Below are 14,048 nucleotides of genomic sequence, written 5' to 3'. Positions count from 1 at the left end.
CCGAATGGCAACCCACTCCAGTGTTCTTGCCTGGAGAATCCCAGGGACGGGGGAGCCTGGTGGGCTGCCGTCTATGGGGTTGCACAGAGTCGGACACGACTGAAGTGACTTAGCAGAAGGCTCTGAGACAAGGGCCAGATAGTACATTTTCAGGTTCCGTGGGCCACAGGCATTCCGTGGCAACCATTCAACTCTGCCATTGTCATGGGAAAGCAGCTACAGACAACAGGTAAATGAATAGGCATAGCAGGACTCCAATAAAGTTTTATATATGGACACTAAAATTTGAACTTCATGAGGTCATAATGTGTTATCCTTTTGATTTCTTTCCACCACCACCCCCCCCACCCCATCAACTACTTAAAAAAATGAAAAAACAATTCTTATCTCGCTAGGCATTCAAAAATAAGGGGCTGTGGAGAAGGAAATGCCAACCCACTCCAGTATTCTTTCTGGAAAAGTCCATGGACAGAGGAGCCTAGCAGGCTGCAGTCCATGGGGTTACATGACTGAGCACTCGTGCGTGAGGGTGGAGGGAGATGGGTTGGTAGCAATAAACTGATAAAACTTAAAAAAAAAAATATATATATATATATATATAAATAATGGGCTAGTTCGATTCGTTCCGGGATATGGCAACCCACTCCAGTACTCGTGCCTGGAAAATCCCATGGACGGAGGAGCCTGGTAGGCTACAGTCCATGGGGTCGCAAAGAGTCGGACACGACTGAGCGACTTCACTTTCTTCATTTTTTGGACAGGTCCACCTTCGCCCCCACCGATTAGGCGGGCTGGATCAGGCTCTGCGGAGCGCGCGGTCTGAACGGCGGGCCTTAGAATGGGTCGGGCAAATGGGCGGGGCGAGGGTGGGGCACGTGTCGGGCGTGCGGTTGGGAAGGGCAGGCCCGATTGGTCTACTCCAGCGGCGGAGAGGTGGAGGCGTGTTCGACATCCAGCCCATCAGCGCGGCGCTGCCGCCTCGCCCCGCCTCGCGCAGGCGTTTCAGTCAGCGGAGAGTGCGCCACGCCCCCTTTCGCGCCCAGAAGGGACTTCCGGGACAGATCGCCGTGACGTCAGCAGGAGGGCAGGTGAGTGCGGGAGGGCAGAGGGGCGGGCAGGCCCGGTTTGGCTAGGGGTCTGTCCACTTCCTCACCAGGCCTGTGAGCCGCCCGAAGGGGGAGAAAGTGCCGGGTCCGCGGAGCTCTGCGGACGTGGGCCTGGTACTCTAAGCCGCCCGCGACCCAGCCTTAAGCCGCGACCCCAAACCCCGGACCCCGGCCCATATCCGATACCTCTTCAGGTTTTCCTTAGGGACAGTAAGCCTTACCGCGCTGCGTCGTGGTGAAGATTTTGTAAAATGATGCTTGTAAAATGGTTTGTCATGAGAAATAATCAAAACGACCATCGTTTAACTTTGCATCAGGCGCTGTTCTACTCAACGAGTCTTGACAGCAGCCTTATCAGGTTGATACTTTTATAAACCCCATTTTACAAGTAAGAAAACAGACTCAGAGAGAGAAGGAATTTGCCTATACTGCTAGAAAGCAGCAGAGTCAGGATCCAAGCCCCAGCATTATGCCCTGAGCCAATGGGTGTCAGTGTTATTCTTGACACCAAAAACCAGAGATTTCTATACATCCCCTCTATAGTCCAACCTGTGCTACTCACTGGGGTGATAAAACCACTGAAAGACCCCAGTTCCTGTAAATGGAGTGCTTACTCTGTGCAGGCATTACCCAGTATGTTATTTCATTTACAGCAACCACAGAAAGTCTTCTTGCGGTCATCCACTGTTTACAGATGAGGAACTGTACACTTAGGGAGGCTCAGACAATGGCCAAGGTTCCCCAGCTAGTGAGGAATGGAGCTGGAGTTCCAGCCCAGGGAACTGTGTGTCCCTAAAGCTTGGGTCTTGAGAGTCCCTTTGACTGCAAGGAGATCCAACCAGTCCATCCTAAAGGAAATCAGTCCTGAGTATTCATTGGAAGGACTGAAGCTGAAACCAGTACTTTGGCCACCGATGCAAAGAACTGACTCATTGGAAAAGACCCTGATGCTGAAAAAGGTTGAAGGCAGGAGGAGAAGGGAATGACAGAGGATGAGATGGTTGGATGGCATCACCAACTTGATGGGCGTGAGTTTGAGTAAGCTCTGGGAGTTGGTGATGGACAGGGAAGCCAGGCATGCTGCAGCAGCCCATGGGGTCGCAAAGAGTCGGACACTACTGAGTGACTGAACTGAACTGAAAGCTTGGGTGGGCACTTGCTGCTTTGTTAGTATTTTTAGTTTGGAAGTGACTTTAGAAGAATCTGGTCCAGGGGTGCACATTACAGGTGGAGGGTCTGAAGTGTAGAGGGGCTCAGGATGGGATGGTGGAAGACACTATATCTGGGGCTTTTCACCCTGGCTCTGCCTTCCCGTCAGCTTCTGAGCTCGGGCAAGCTATTTAAGCTGACGCATGCTGGTTTGTCAGCTGGAGATAGTAATAACGTCAGTGGAGTGTGTGACACACAGTAACTATTAGAAAGCACACAGCTAAGTTGGCAGAAATTACTAGAGACTTTCTGACTCCAGCATAGGGAGCCAGCAAACTCCACTCACAGGCCAAAATCAGACCACGGCCTGATTTTGTACAGCCCGCCGGCACAAAATGGTTTTAACTTCTTAAATGGTTGGGGAAAAAAATCAAAAGAAGAAGAATATTTTGTGACAGGTGACAGTCCTGCGAAATTCAAATTTCAATGTCCATAGATAAAGTTTTGCTAGGATGCTGCTACACCCATACATTAACATACTCTCGGCTACTTTCTGGCTGAGGTGAGTCTTTGAGACAGAAATGCTGGCCCTCAGTGGAGAAAATTTGCCAGTCCCCATTCTGGACTATACTTTAGTCTCTCATAATGTCTATTCTCTCTTTGTTTTTTAATTTCTTTTACTTTTTTTTAATTGAAATACAGTTGATTTCCAATGTTGTGTTAATTTCTGCTGTACAACAATGTGATTCAGTTATACATTTTATATACACATATATATACACACACATTCTTCTTGAGATATTCTTTCCCGTTGCGGTTTATCCTAGAATACTGAATAGAGTTCCCTGTGCTATACAGGGGGACCTTGTTGTCCATCCAGTCTATAAGAGTTTGCATCTGCTAACCCCACATTCTCATAGCGTTTCTCTTTAGCATCAGGTTGAACTTGCTTCTGTTTGACTGGAAAGTCTCCTCTGGACATGCAGGGGGAGGGGACGTCTCCCCACCCCACGTGAAAGGAGCCTGGTATTTGACACCTGTGTCATTCATTGACACTGGTCCTTATGGAACCTCAGTCAGTTATCAGAGGTTCACACAGTCAGCATTTATCAGGAACTGTTCCGGGTGCCACAGACGTAGCACAGTATGACCTCGCAGAGGAGACAGACTGTAAACAAGTAAACAGACACAGGATGACATGATAGAAAGTCCAGGGAGGAAGTGACTTGAGGTCACGTAGTCAGGTGAGGCCTCTCACCGAGGTGATGTCTGAGCTGAGATCCGTGACAACGGACCGCTAGTGGAATAGCACTTGAGGCAGCGGGCCTGCACCTAGAGAGCCTTCTAAGGCAGGAAGCCAGAGTGACCGGAACAGGGAGAGGGAGAGGGCTAAGAGTTGGGCTTGGGGAGGCAAGCAGGGACCCCGCAGGCCATGGAAAGGGACTCGACTTGATTCTCAAAGCCATGGGAATCCCTGGAGGGGTTTGTTTTTGTTTTTTTTTTTTTGGTTGTGCTGGCTCTTTGTTGCTGCACGAGGTTTTCTCTGGATACGGTGAGTGGGGGCTACTCTGTAGTTGCAGTGGGCCAGCTTCTTATTGCAGTGACTTCTCGTTGCAGAGTTCAAGTTCTGGGGCACTCAGGCTTCAGTAGTTGCAGCCCGTGGGCTCAGTAGTTGCCGCTCCTGGGCTCCAGAGAGCAGGCTCAATCGTCGTGGCACAGGGACTTAATTGCTCTATGTGGCCCATGGGATCTGCCCAGACCAGGGATCGAACCCGAGTCTCCTGCATTGGCAGGTGAATTCTTTACCCCTGAGCCACCAGGGAAGGGTTTTAAGCCCCCTGGAGGCTTTTAAGCAGGAGAGCTGTAGTTCAGATTTATATTTGAAGAGATCCTTCTGGCCCTTATGAGGCGGTGACAGTACTCCTCCGGGTGAGCGATGATGGGGGCCATGGAAGGTTGAGAAGTGTCAGCTGGGAAATAGATGTTGGATGGAGAGTGGACAGGACACTCCCTTTCCAAACAGCCAAACCACTCCACGGATGCCTCCTACACCTAGGGGGCGGACTACCACGCACAGCCCCCCGCATCTTCACAGGGAATCTGTGGACTGCTGAGCTGTCCAGAAGGGCAGCACTGGGCAGTGAGTCCACAAAGCAGTGTCTCATCTTTTCAGGTTGGCCACGTGGAGGGCAAGGACCTGTAGGCAGCTACCAAGATGGTAAGTAGATGGGCTGTGCTCACTGGGTTTCTCTTTGATACGAGGGGGGAGGCCTAAGTAGCTTCCTCTCCCCACTAAACGTCTCCTTCCCCATCCCTACCCCTGACCCCAAGCTCTAAGTTATTTTTAAACTCTGCATCATGGTCTTCTCAGTGGAGTGGTTTTCAAACTTTGGGCATGCGTGCATGCTAAGTCACTTCAGTCATATCTGACTGCGTGACCCTATGGACTGTCGCCTGCCAGGTCTGTCCATGGGGATTCTCCAGGCAGGAATACTGGAGTGGGTTGCCATGCCCTCCTCCAGGGGATCTTCCCGACATAGGGATCGAACCCACATCTCTTGTGTCTCCTGCATTGGCAGGCGGGTTCTTTACCACTGGAGCCTACCTGGGAAGCCCAAACTTTTGTGCGAGCTAAAATCACCCCAGGAGCTTTTTTGCTTTCCTTTTTTTAAAAAAATGAGGTGAAATTCACATAAAGTAACATGAATATTTTAAAGCATGTGATTCAGCAGCATTTAGTATATTCACAATATTTTGCAACAACCACCTCTCTCTAGTTCCAAAACATTTCCATCACCCACAGAAGGAAACCTTATACCCAATAGCAGTCGCTCTCATCTCGTCCACCCACACTCCCAGCCCCTGGCAACCCCCAGTCTTCCTGTCTCTGTGGATTTGTCTATTCAGGACCTTTCATGTCAAGGGAATCCTGTACCATGTGTCCTTTTGTATCCAGTTTCTTTCACTTAGCAGGATGTTTTCAAGGTTTATCTGTTAAAACATTGTAGCAGGTATTAGAGCTTCCTTCCCTTTTATGGCTCAGTAATATCCCAGTAATATCACATGGTTGGACGACAGTTTGTTTATCCATTCATCCATTAATGGACACGTGGGTTGCTTCCACCATTTGGTTATTGCAAACAAACATGTATGCACAAGGATGTGTAGAAACATGTTTTCCAGGTTGCTTTTGAAAAGCCCTGTGTCCTGTGACTTCCCTTGTCAGGGAACAAGATCCCAAGTGCTGCACCTAAGAAGCAGGACAGCAAATAAATAATTTTTCTTTTCAAATGGGCTTCCCTGATGACTCCGTGGTAAAGAATTCTCATGCCAACGCAGGGGACGAAGGTTCACTCCCTGGGTTGGGTAGATCCCCTGGAGAAGAAAATGACAACCCACTCCAGTATTCTCACCTGGAGAATCCCATGAACAGAGGAGCCCCATGGGGCTGCAAAGAGTGGGACATGACTTAGCAACTAAACAACGACAAAAACCGCACCAAAAAATAAAGAAAGAAAGGAAAAGCCAGTTTCCGGGCGCCAGAGCAGGTGCTGTGTCTATGTGGTTTAGAAACTCCTCGGGGACTTCCCTGGTGGTCCAGTGGCGAAGATTTTGTGCTTCTGATGCAGGAGGCCCAGGTTCGATCCCTGGTCAGGGAACTAGATCCCACCTGCTGCAAATAAGACTCAGCACAGCCGAATAAATAAATATTTAAAGAATATAAATGTATGGTCATAACATGCAGCCAGGTTTGAGACCCACTGCTTTGGTAGATCAGTGAGTCAATTCAGCGGGTGGCTGCTAGCAGTTAAAAGAGAGACTCTCACCGCTGGATGATCATTCTTTCCTGAAACCCATGCTTTGACTGTATTACGTGTGTATGTGGTGTTAAATGTGTCTTATTTTAAGTCACAGCCCCAAAATAACTGTGAAAGCCATTGTGCTAGGAGAGAGTGACCCTCGTGGAATTTTCCACAGCAGTGGCGGTGGAGCATGTTTTGTTTTGTTCTGTTCTTTTGGCGGAGCCGTGGAGCTTGCAGGATCTTAGTTCCCTGACCAGGCATTGAACCTGGGCCACGGCAGTGAAAGCACCAAGTCCTAAACACTGGACTGCCAGAGAAGTCCTGACAGTGGGCTTTTTTTCTCCCTAAGTCTCCAGTCCTCAGCCACACATCCTCCAGGAAGTCCCTGTCTCCCTCGTCCAGGTCTCGCCCCTTGAGGCTACACAGGTAGGTCTCCTGCAGGACCCACCCTAAGTCACGTCTCTCTTCTGCTTTCCAGGGTGAAAGGAAAGGCGTAAACAAGTACTACCCTCCGGATTTCAACCCCGAGAAGGTAAGGGGCAGCCTTCCTTCTCCATGTCCATGATAGCAAAGCAACCCCTGGGCAGGGGCCCACACACATCGTCCCCTCCTGGAGTCAGAACCACGGCTGCAGAAGCCCAGGCAGCCTGAGAAGTCTCCCTGCCTTACGCTCACCACCTGGGTCTCGGGGCAGCCTTCCCTCCTGGGTGGTCAGTGTGGTCCTCAGCGGACCCAGCATTGGGTGTGGCGTGTTTCCAGCGGAGCATGGAGGATGAGATCCCCTCGCCCTTCCGGCTCCAGCTCCTCTGGCCTCCTCGTTGTTCCCTCTGCCGGGAACCTCTGCCCATTTTGACCCACAAGGCTGCTTTCCTTCCTTTAAGTCTCTCCTCACAGAGGGCCCCCCTGACGCCGCCTTGTGTTCCGTCTCATGACTGAGTGCTTTATTTCTCTCAATGCCCTCACAACTCCCTGACACACAGTTTATTTCTTTGCATGTCGTCCATCTCTCCACCTGGAATGTCTACTGCTCAAGGCCAGGGACACGCATCTGTCTCGTTCAGGCTGTGTCCCCATGCTGGGCACTCATTATGGGCCTTTGAATCAGAGCATCCTGGCTGGTGGTCCCTGTTGACTCGGCTTTTCTATGCCACAGTCTCCCCATACGTAGGTCCAAAGGGGAAGCAAAATCACCTGGCCTCCCAGAAACATGGAGGGATTACCTGAGCTCCCCCGACTCAGCAATGCTAATCTGCTCCCTCTTCCTTACCACACAGCATGGCTCGCTCAACAGATACCACAACAGCCACCCCCTTCGGGAGCGGGCTCGGAAGCTGTCCCAGGGCATCCTCATCATCAGGTAAGGCCCTGATTGTCACCACGCCCTTTGCAGCGTAACTGCAGCCAGAGTCTCAGGCATGGACACCCAGGGAGAACGCGTGCGGACAAGGACAAATGAGCTGTTCTCTGTTTGTGTAGGTTTGAGATGCCCTATAACATCTGGTGTGACGGCTGCAAGAACCACATCGGCATGGGTGAGCTGCCTTCTCCACACCCCGCCCCCCACTATTCAGCCCCATGGCCAGCGAGCCCCTTAAGTTGCTAAGTGCTGTGAGAGACCATCTCGCTGACGCCCCAGTCAAGAGTCGAGGAAAAGATAGATCCCTCCATGCACCTCGGTTTACCCATCTCTGAATTCACATGATATGAGTGCCCGCCTGCATGGCATACAAAGTGCTTAGTGCAGAGAAAGAAAAAAAGAAGGGTGGGCCTTTGTTATTTTTCTAGAGAATATCCAGGTTTGGGGGTGTGGTTGGTTTTTTTTTTTTTTTTTTTGCTAATTAGATGATATATTCTGGGATCTGATCTTGCTTTACTAAGTGAAAAAGGCTTAAACTACAAAAACAGAACTTGGGGTGGTGGATAGTGTGGCCCCACTGGTTTTCTTTCCCCGGGAGGCTGGGGGCTGCTCTAGTTCACGGCCTTGAGGGTCAAGCTGAGCCCTGCTCTTGGTGCCCTGAGAGCCTCGTGGCCTTTGGAGCAGGTGTCCCTGGCTGGGTCTGATCAGGGGGGTGCGTTAGAGGGGTCACTCAGCCTCCGCCCTGGGGTGACCTGGCCCTTCCTTCTTGCACTGGTCCCTCCCTCTGAAAGCCACCAGCTCCTGTTTATAGAGCAGGCTCTCCCCTGGGCTGGGTGCTGTGGGATGGGCTGGGGATGTCTGCGCTGCAGAGAATGAAACACAAGCCAGGAGGGCTGAGTCACCCACCGCAGGCCTCAGACCCCTGTCTCTGCATCCATCTGTGCACCTGTGGGCACAGTCAGGTTCAAATGCTAAAGGCAACAGTAAGGGCAGGGGCGGCAGCAGGCCAAGCCTACAAGCCCTTGCGCGCGCCACGTGCTGTCCACTGAGCACTTTATTCACTTATTTATTTTTGGCCGCACTGTGTGGCTTAAGGGGTCTTAGTTCCCCCACCAGGGATTTGAATCCACGTCCCCTGCAGTGGAATCGAGGAGTCCCAACCACTAGACTGCCAGGGAAGTCCCAAAACCAGCCCTTTTGGGATGATCACTGCCACCCAGCCCTGTGTTAAGTGCTCCATGTGTGCACATCAGCCCTGTGTGGTGGCCGTCATAGTCATCTCTGTCCAGTCCGGGCAGCTGGACTAAGGTCTCGCAGCTGGTAGGGCAGAGCCAGGATTTGAACCCAGGCCCTCTGGCTGCAACCCACCACCGTCTGTGGCTTGAGCACCCATCCCGCAGCCCCAAAGGCTCTTTTCCGCTTGAATCTCCGGAGGTGTCTCCCCTGCAGGCCAGTGGAATGCCACCACTCCTGTCTGCCCCCCCCCACCACCCCAGGAAAAGATGCTGAGGGTGCGCCCCAGCCTCATTCTCTCCCTCTCCTCCCAGGTGTTCGTTACAATGCAGAGAAGAAGAAGGTTGGCAATTACTACACAACCCCAATCTACAGGTAGAGGCAATCTGGTGGGCCGAGGGGTGAGGGGCTACACAGAAGTCTAAGTGGGAGGGAGGCTTGTACTGTCTGCCTGAAGATCACCCCCTGCGGGTCTCTCCTGGAAACCAGCATGGTCTGTCAGTCTGGGCACATCCTGCCTAGATCCCTCCATGGCTCCCTCCTTCCTCGGACTAAAAATCTCAGGTCTCCCCGTGGCCCACAAAGCCCCCTCCCTGCCTTCACCTCCTCCCACCCTCGCCATCACTCACTCTCCTGCAACCACACAGCCTCCTCGCTGCTCCTCACATAATCCCTCTCTGGTGCCCTCTGCCTGGAACGTCTTCCCGAGACATCTGCAAGGCCCCCTTTCCCTCCTTGGATTTCTGCTCCAAAGTCGCCTCTCAGAGAGGCCTTTCCTGAAGCAGTGCTCTCCACCCAGCGCTGTGGTGGTTTGAGCATTCCCCGCCCACTCAGCTGCCACTAGAACATCAGCCCTGCCGAGAGCAGGTCACCTTCCCTCACCGCTGTGTCCCCAGCAGCTGGCACCAAGCCTGCCGCAGAGCAGCCTGGCTTGGGACGGTTTGGTGAATGAATGAGTGAATGAATGAACGAATGCACGGGATGAATACATAAACTCCAGACAGAAGGTCAGTGCTGGGGCGATGGACCTGTACATGTCACCCGCGGCTGTGCCCCCAGACACAGACCAGCATGCAGCAGGTTCTCCGTGAATGCTAGTTGATGATGTAACGCACACAGATGGAGGGAAGCAGGCAGGGGTCGCAGGGTGGCCCAGGGCGACCACAGTGTCCAGATTCCCGCCTGCCACCCTCCACCCTCCCAGGTTCAGGATGAAATGCCACCTCTGTGTCAACTACATCGAGATGCAGACGGACCCCGCCAACTGTGACTACGTGATTGTGAGCGGCGCCCAGCGCAAGGAGGAGCGCTGGGACATGGAGGACAACGAACAGGTGCTGACCACAGGTGAGCGCTGTGGGTGGGCTCGGACCCCAACCCTGGTCCTCAGCCGGGGCCCCAAAGGCCCAGCCCCGTTCTCACCCTTGCAGAGCACGAGAAGAAGCAGAAGCTGGAGATGGACGCCATGTTCCGCCTGGAGCACGGCGAGGCTGACCGGAGCACGCTCAAGAAGGCCCTCCCCACCCTGAGCCACATCCAGGAGGCCCAGAGTGCCTGGAAGGACGACTTTGCCCTCAACAGCATGCTTCGGAAAAGGTTCCGGGTGAGCGGGGCTCCCGGCCCAGGGTTGGGACCACAGGTAGTGAGGCATCACCAACAGTGGAGCAAAGAAAGTGAAAGTTAGTCACTCAGTCATGTCTTATCTTTGTGACTCCATGGACTGTAGCCCACCAGGCTCCTCTGTCCATGGAATTCTCCAGGCAAGACTACTAGAGTGGGTAGCCATTGCCATCTGCAGGGGATCTGCCTGACCCAGGGACTGAACCCGGGTCTCCTGCACTGCAGGCAGGTTCTTTACCGTCTGAGCCACCAGGGGGCCCTAACAGTGGAGCAGGGAGAAGGCAAAGTGGGCTGTGAGCCAGGTCCAGCCTGTGCGCCATCACTCCCTAACTATAGGCAGTCCTTTCACCCGCAGTTTCCCCAGCCACCATGTGGGGACCACCTCCCTACATCACAGCGCCTGGGGGGCATCTGGCCCAGCAGCTTTTTTAAATAATCTTTCTTCGTTTTCGTCTGTGCCGGGCCTTCATTGCTGTGCTGGCTTTTCTCTGGCTGCAGTGTGCAAGCTTCTCATCGCTGTGGCTTCGCTCGTTGCAGGAGCATAGGCTCTAGGCACTCTGGCTTCAGCAGTTGCAGCGCACAGGCTCAGTAGTTGTGGCGCGCTGGCTTAGTTGCTCTGTGGCCTGTGGGATCTTCCCAGACCAGGGATCAAACCCATGTCCCCTGCATTGGCAGGCAGACTCAACCACTAGGCCATCACAAAAGCCCAAGGGTTTTCTTACTAGTTATTTGTTACTAAAAGTGTGTTCCTCTGGCCAGGACTATAGCCTGAGTTGTGTGTCCCCTGCCTTCTGGGCATCCCTGAGTGGCATCTGAGGGCCCCCAAACATAACATCCCAGGGAAACCCCATCAGTCCCTAGTCTGCCCTGCCTGTTTCGTCCCTTTCTCAGTAATAGAAGCATCTTTGTTATTCCAGGCACTCAGCCTTGTTCCTCTTGTTATAACCACCATTATTTCCCCACGTCTGCATCCATTAGCACATTCTGGCAGGCTCTGCCAACATCCACAGCTTCCATCGTCTCCCACCTGGACTAGCACCGTCTCTCCACGCTGGTCCCCAGTGGCTCCTAGCTTCGTGTCCCACAGCCTGTTCCCCTCACAGCCATCAGAGGGCACCCGTGAGCACCTGAGACGGACCGCATCCCTGCTATGCTCAGAGCCCTCCACGGTTCCCACTTCCTTTAAGTAGAACCCAAAGTCCTCCCCATGGCCCACCAGGCCCAAATATTCTGCCCTCTGCCCTTCCTACCCCCATCTCCACCTTCCCCTTGCTCAATTCTGCTCCGGCCACATTGGCCACCTCACTGGCAAGTGCAGTTCTGCCTCAGGGCCTTTGCACAGGCTGTTCCCTCCCCCTTGGAACACCTTTCCACCTAATACCCACATGACTGCCTCACTTAGACATCTTTTCTTGAACATGATCTCAGGGAGACTGCCCCTGCCCCTCCGCTCCACCACGTGCCATATTTAAAGTTGAACCCCCTGCCAACCCTCATACGCTTTCCCAGCATTCTTTTTCTCCTCATCATTTTGTCTCACTCACCCACTCGTACGTCATCTTCAGCAGGGCAAGGGTTCTTTCCTGCTCACTGCCGTGTCCCTAGTGTCTAGAACAAGGCCTGACACTAGAAGGACATTCTGTAAGTATTTGTGGAAAGAATGAATGACTGGGAACTTCGTTGGCAGTCTAGTTGTTAGGACTCCATACTTCCACTGCAGGAGGTGAGGGTTTGACCCCTGATCGGAGAGCTAAAATCCTGCCTACTTTGAGTCACAGCCAAAAAAAAAAAAAAATGAATGAGTGAAGGACCCAATGGCACACATAGTAATAAGTCATGTCTCCTGTTTGTTGAACAAGTTCTATGTCCCAAGCACTGCGTGAGGCCCTTTCCTCACATAAACTGAAAGAGGAGGAAATGGGAGGAGAGCTAGAGGAGATGCCCATGCCAGCTCCCAGCTCAGAGGGCATGGAAGAGGCATGACTCTGACACCCACCCTCCCTCCCCATGGCTACTCTGTAGAGCTCAGTGGTAAAGAATCTGCCTGCCAGTGCAGGAGACCCAGTAAACCAGAGTTCGATCCCTGGGTTGGGAAGCTCCCCTGGAGGAAGAAATGTCAACTCACTCCAGTATCCTTGCCTGCCTGGTGGGCTACAGTCAGTAGGGTCGCAAAGACTCGGACCCAACTGAATGACTGAGTGCTGTCCCTCTCCGCCACTTCCACCCCGACACAGGAGAAGAAGAAAGCCATGCAGGAGGAGGAGGAGAGGGATGAGGCACTGCAGGCCAAGGCCAGCCTGGCCATCCCGCTGGTGCCGGAGACAGAGGATGACCGCAGACTGGCCGCCCTGCTGAAGTTCCACACCCTGGACTGTGCGTGGGGGCCAGTGGGCGTGGGGAGTTGGGTGGGGGGAGACGGGGGGTAGGCGCTCAGGCAGAGGGCGGCTCTGGACCTCCTTCTCCCCCCCAGCGTACGAGGACAAGCAGAAGCTCAAGCGGACAGAGATCATCAGCCGCTCCTGGTTCCCCCCCACCCCGGGAGCCAGCACCAGCAGCAGCAGCAGCAAAGCTAGCAGTGTCCTGAAGAAACTGGCCCAGAACCGCAGAGCCACTCCCACCAGCTCCCCCGTCACCATGGGGCACCTGGGCATCGTGCGGCGGCGGTCCCGGGAGGTCCCAGAGAGCCCTCAGCACCTGGCTGAAACCTTCAAGTCTGGGGAGCCACAGATGCCAGAGGGGGCCAACCAGAACAGGCCTGCATCCCCCCGAGACTGCTGTCTGGAGACAGCTGAGACCCCCAAGAACAGCAGGCCACTGAGGCAGGAGGAGAGCTGTCAGGACAGACCCCAGCCCCCGCCAGACACCTCCCCTGAGGCAGCCAACCCCCAGGACACACCACAGCCCTGCAGCCTCAGCTCCTCCCTCGTGGCTGACTATTCCGGTTCCGAGAGTGAGTGATGCCACAGTCCATATTCACTCCGGAGGCCAAGACTCCCCCAGGAGGCCCCACCCAGGCTGCAGCCCCACTGGCCCACCAGCTCTTGGAGAGCTCAGTCCCCACCCCTGTGCACAGCTCACTCTCTCGTGGTGATGGAGTTATTTATTTGGTCCTGGAGAGGGTGTCTGTGCCTTGTGGGACCCCAGACCTCCCAACATTAAAGCCTGCTTCTTTGCCCCTGCCTCAGATTACTAAATGGGCCCAGGAGCTCTGCCCCCACCCACCCACCCAATGAAGCTTGCCCAGCATCTCTTTACCCAGTGCGGATGCCCTGATCACAGCGTTGGTCCCCACCCAGCTTGATGAGGGTTTAAATGTAGTAGCCCAGGCTGGCCTGAAATCAGGGCTGACTTCCTGGAGGTGGTGGAACAACAGGCTGAGTTTGTGAGGGATGAAAAGGGGACTGGATAACAGGGCAGGCACGTGGGGTGCTCTGCATCCTGGCCCAAAGCAGCAAAGGATGGAGCGCACAGGTGAGGGCTGTTCATTATTCCCTTGCCCATGGGGACACCTTGGAAGGGTGTACTTCTTTTGAAGGAAACTAGTAAAATGAGTAGAAAACAGCCTCCAAGCAGCAGAGCACCCACCAGGAGGCTCATGGCCCACTGCCTTCCCCTAAACTCTGGAGAAGGATCACTGCTCATTGACGGAGCGCTTGCAATGCACCAGGCACTATCCGAGCTGTTGGAGATAACAGCATGAACAGTTAAGACACGCAGCCCTCTTAGGGCTGAGGTTCCGATTTAATCTCTCGGAACTTGTAATGTGCCGTCCGGAGGGGT

General features: G+C 53.6%; 1 protein-coding gene and 1 non-coding gene across 2 annotated transcripts; both read left to right on the top strand.

Moving 5' to 3' along the window:
• Positions 1-1,054: 1,054 nt before the first annotated feature.
• YJU2B (YJU2 splicing factor homolog B) lies at positions 1,055-13,403 on the top strand. The gene is made up of 10 exons (XM_068980640.1): positions 1,055-1,088; positions 4,429-4,473; positions 6,537-6,590; positions 7,333-7,415; positions 7,535-7,590; positions 8,963-9,023; positions 9,853-9,995; positions 10,079-10,251; positions 12,503-12,641; positions 12,739-13,403. Exons 2-10 carry the CDS (start codon positions 4,471-4,473, stop codon positions 13,224-13,226), a joined length of 1,200 nt encoding a protein of 399 aa, XP_068836741.1. The 5' UTR covers positions 1,055-1,088; positions 4,429-4,470; the 3' UTR covers positions 13,227-13,403.
• On the top strand, positions 5,842-5,914 carry TRNAR-UCU (transfer RNA arginine (anticodon UCU)). The gene has a single exon. It is a non-coding gene; the product is annotated as a tRNA-Arg (tRNA).
• Positions 13,404-14,048: the final 645 nt, after the last annotated feature.

Source organism: Capricornis sumatraensis, chromosome 9 (assembly GCF_032405125.1).
Source record: "Capricornis sumatraensis isolate serow.1 chromosome 9, serow.2, whole genome shotgun sequence".
In the NCBI taxonomy this organism is placed as follows: Eukaryota; Metazoa; Chordata; class Mammalia; order Artiodactyla; family Bovidae; genus Capricornis; species Capricornis sumatraensis.
This window is presented reverse-complemented; position numbering and strand designations above follow the sequence as displayed.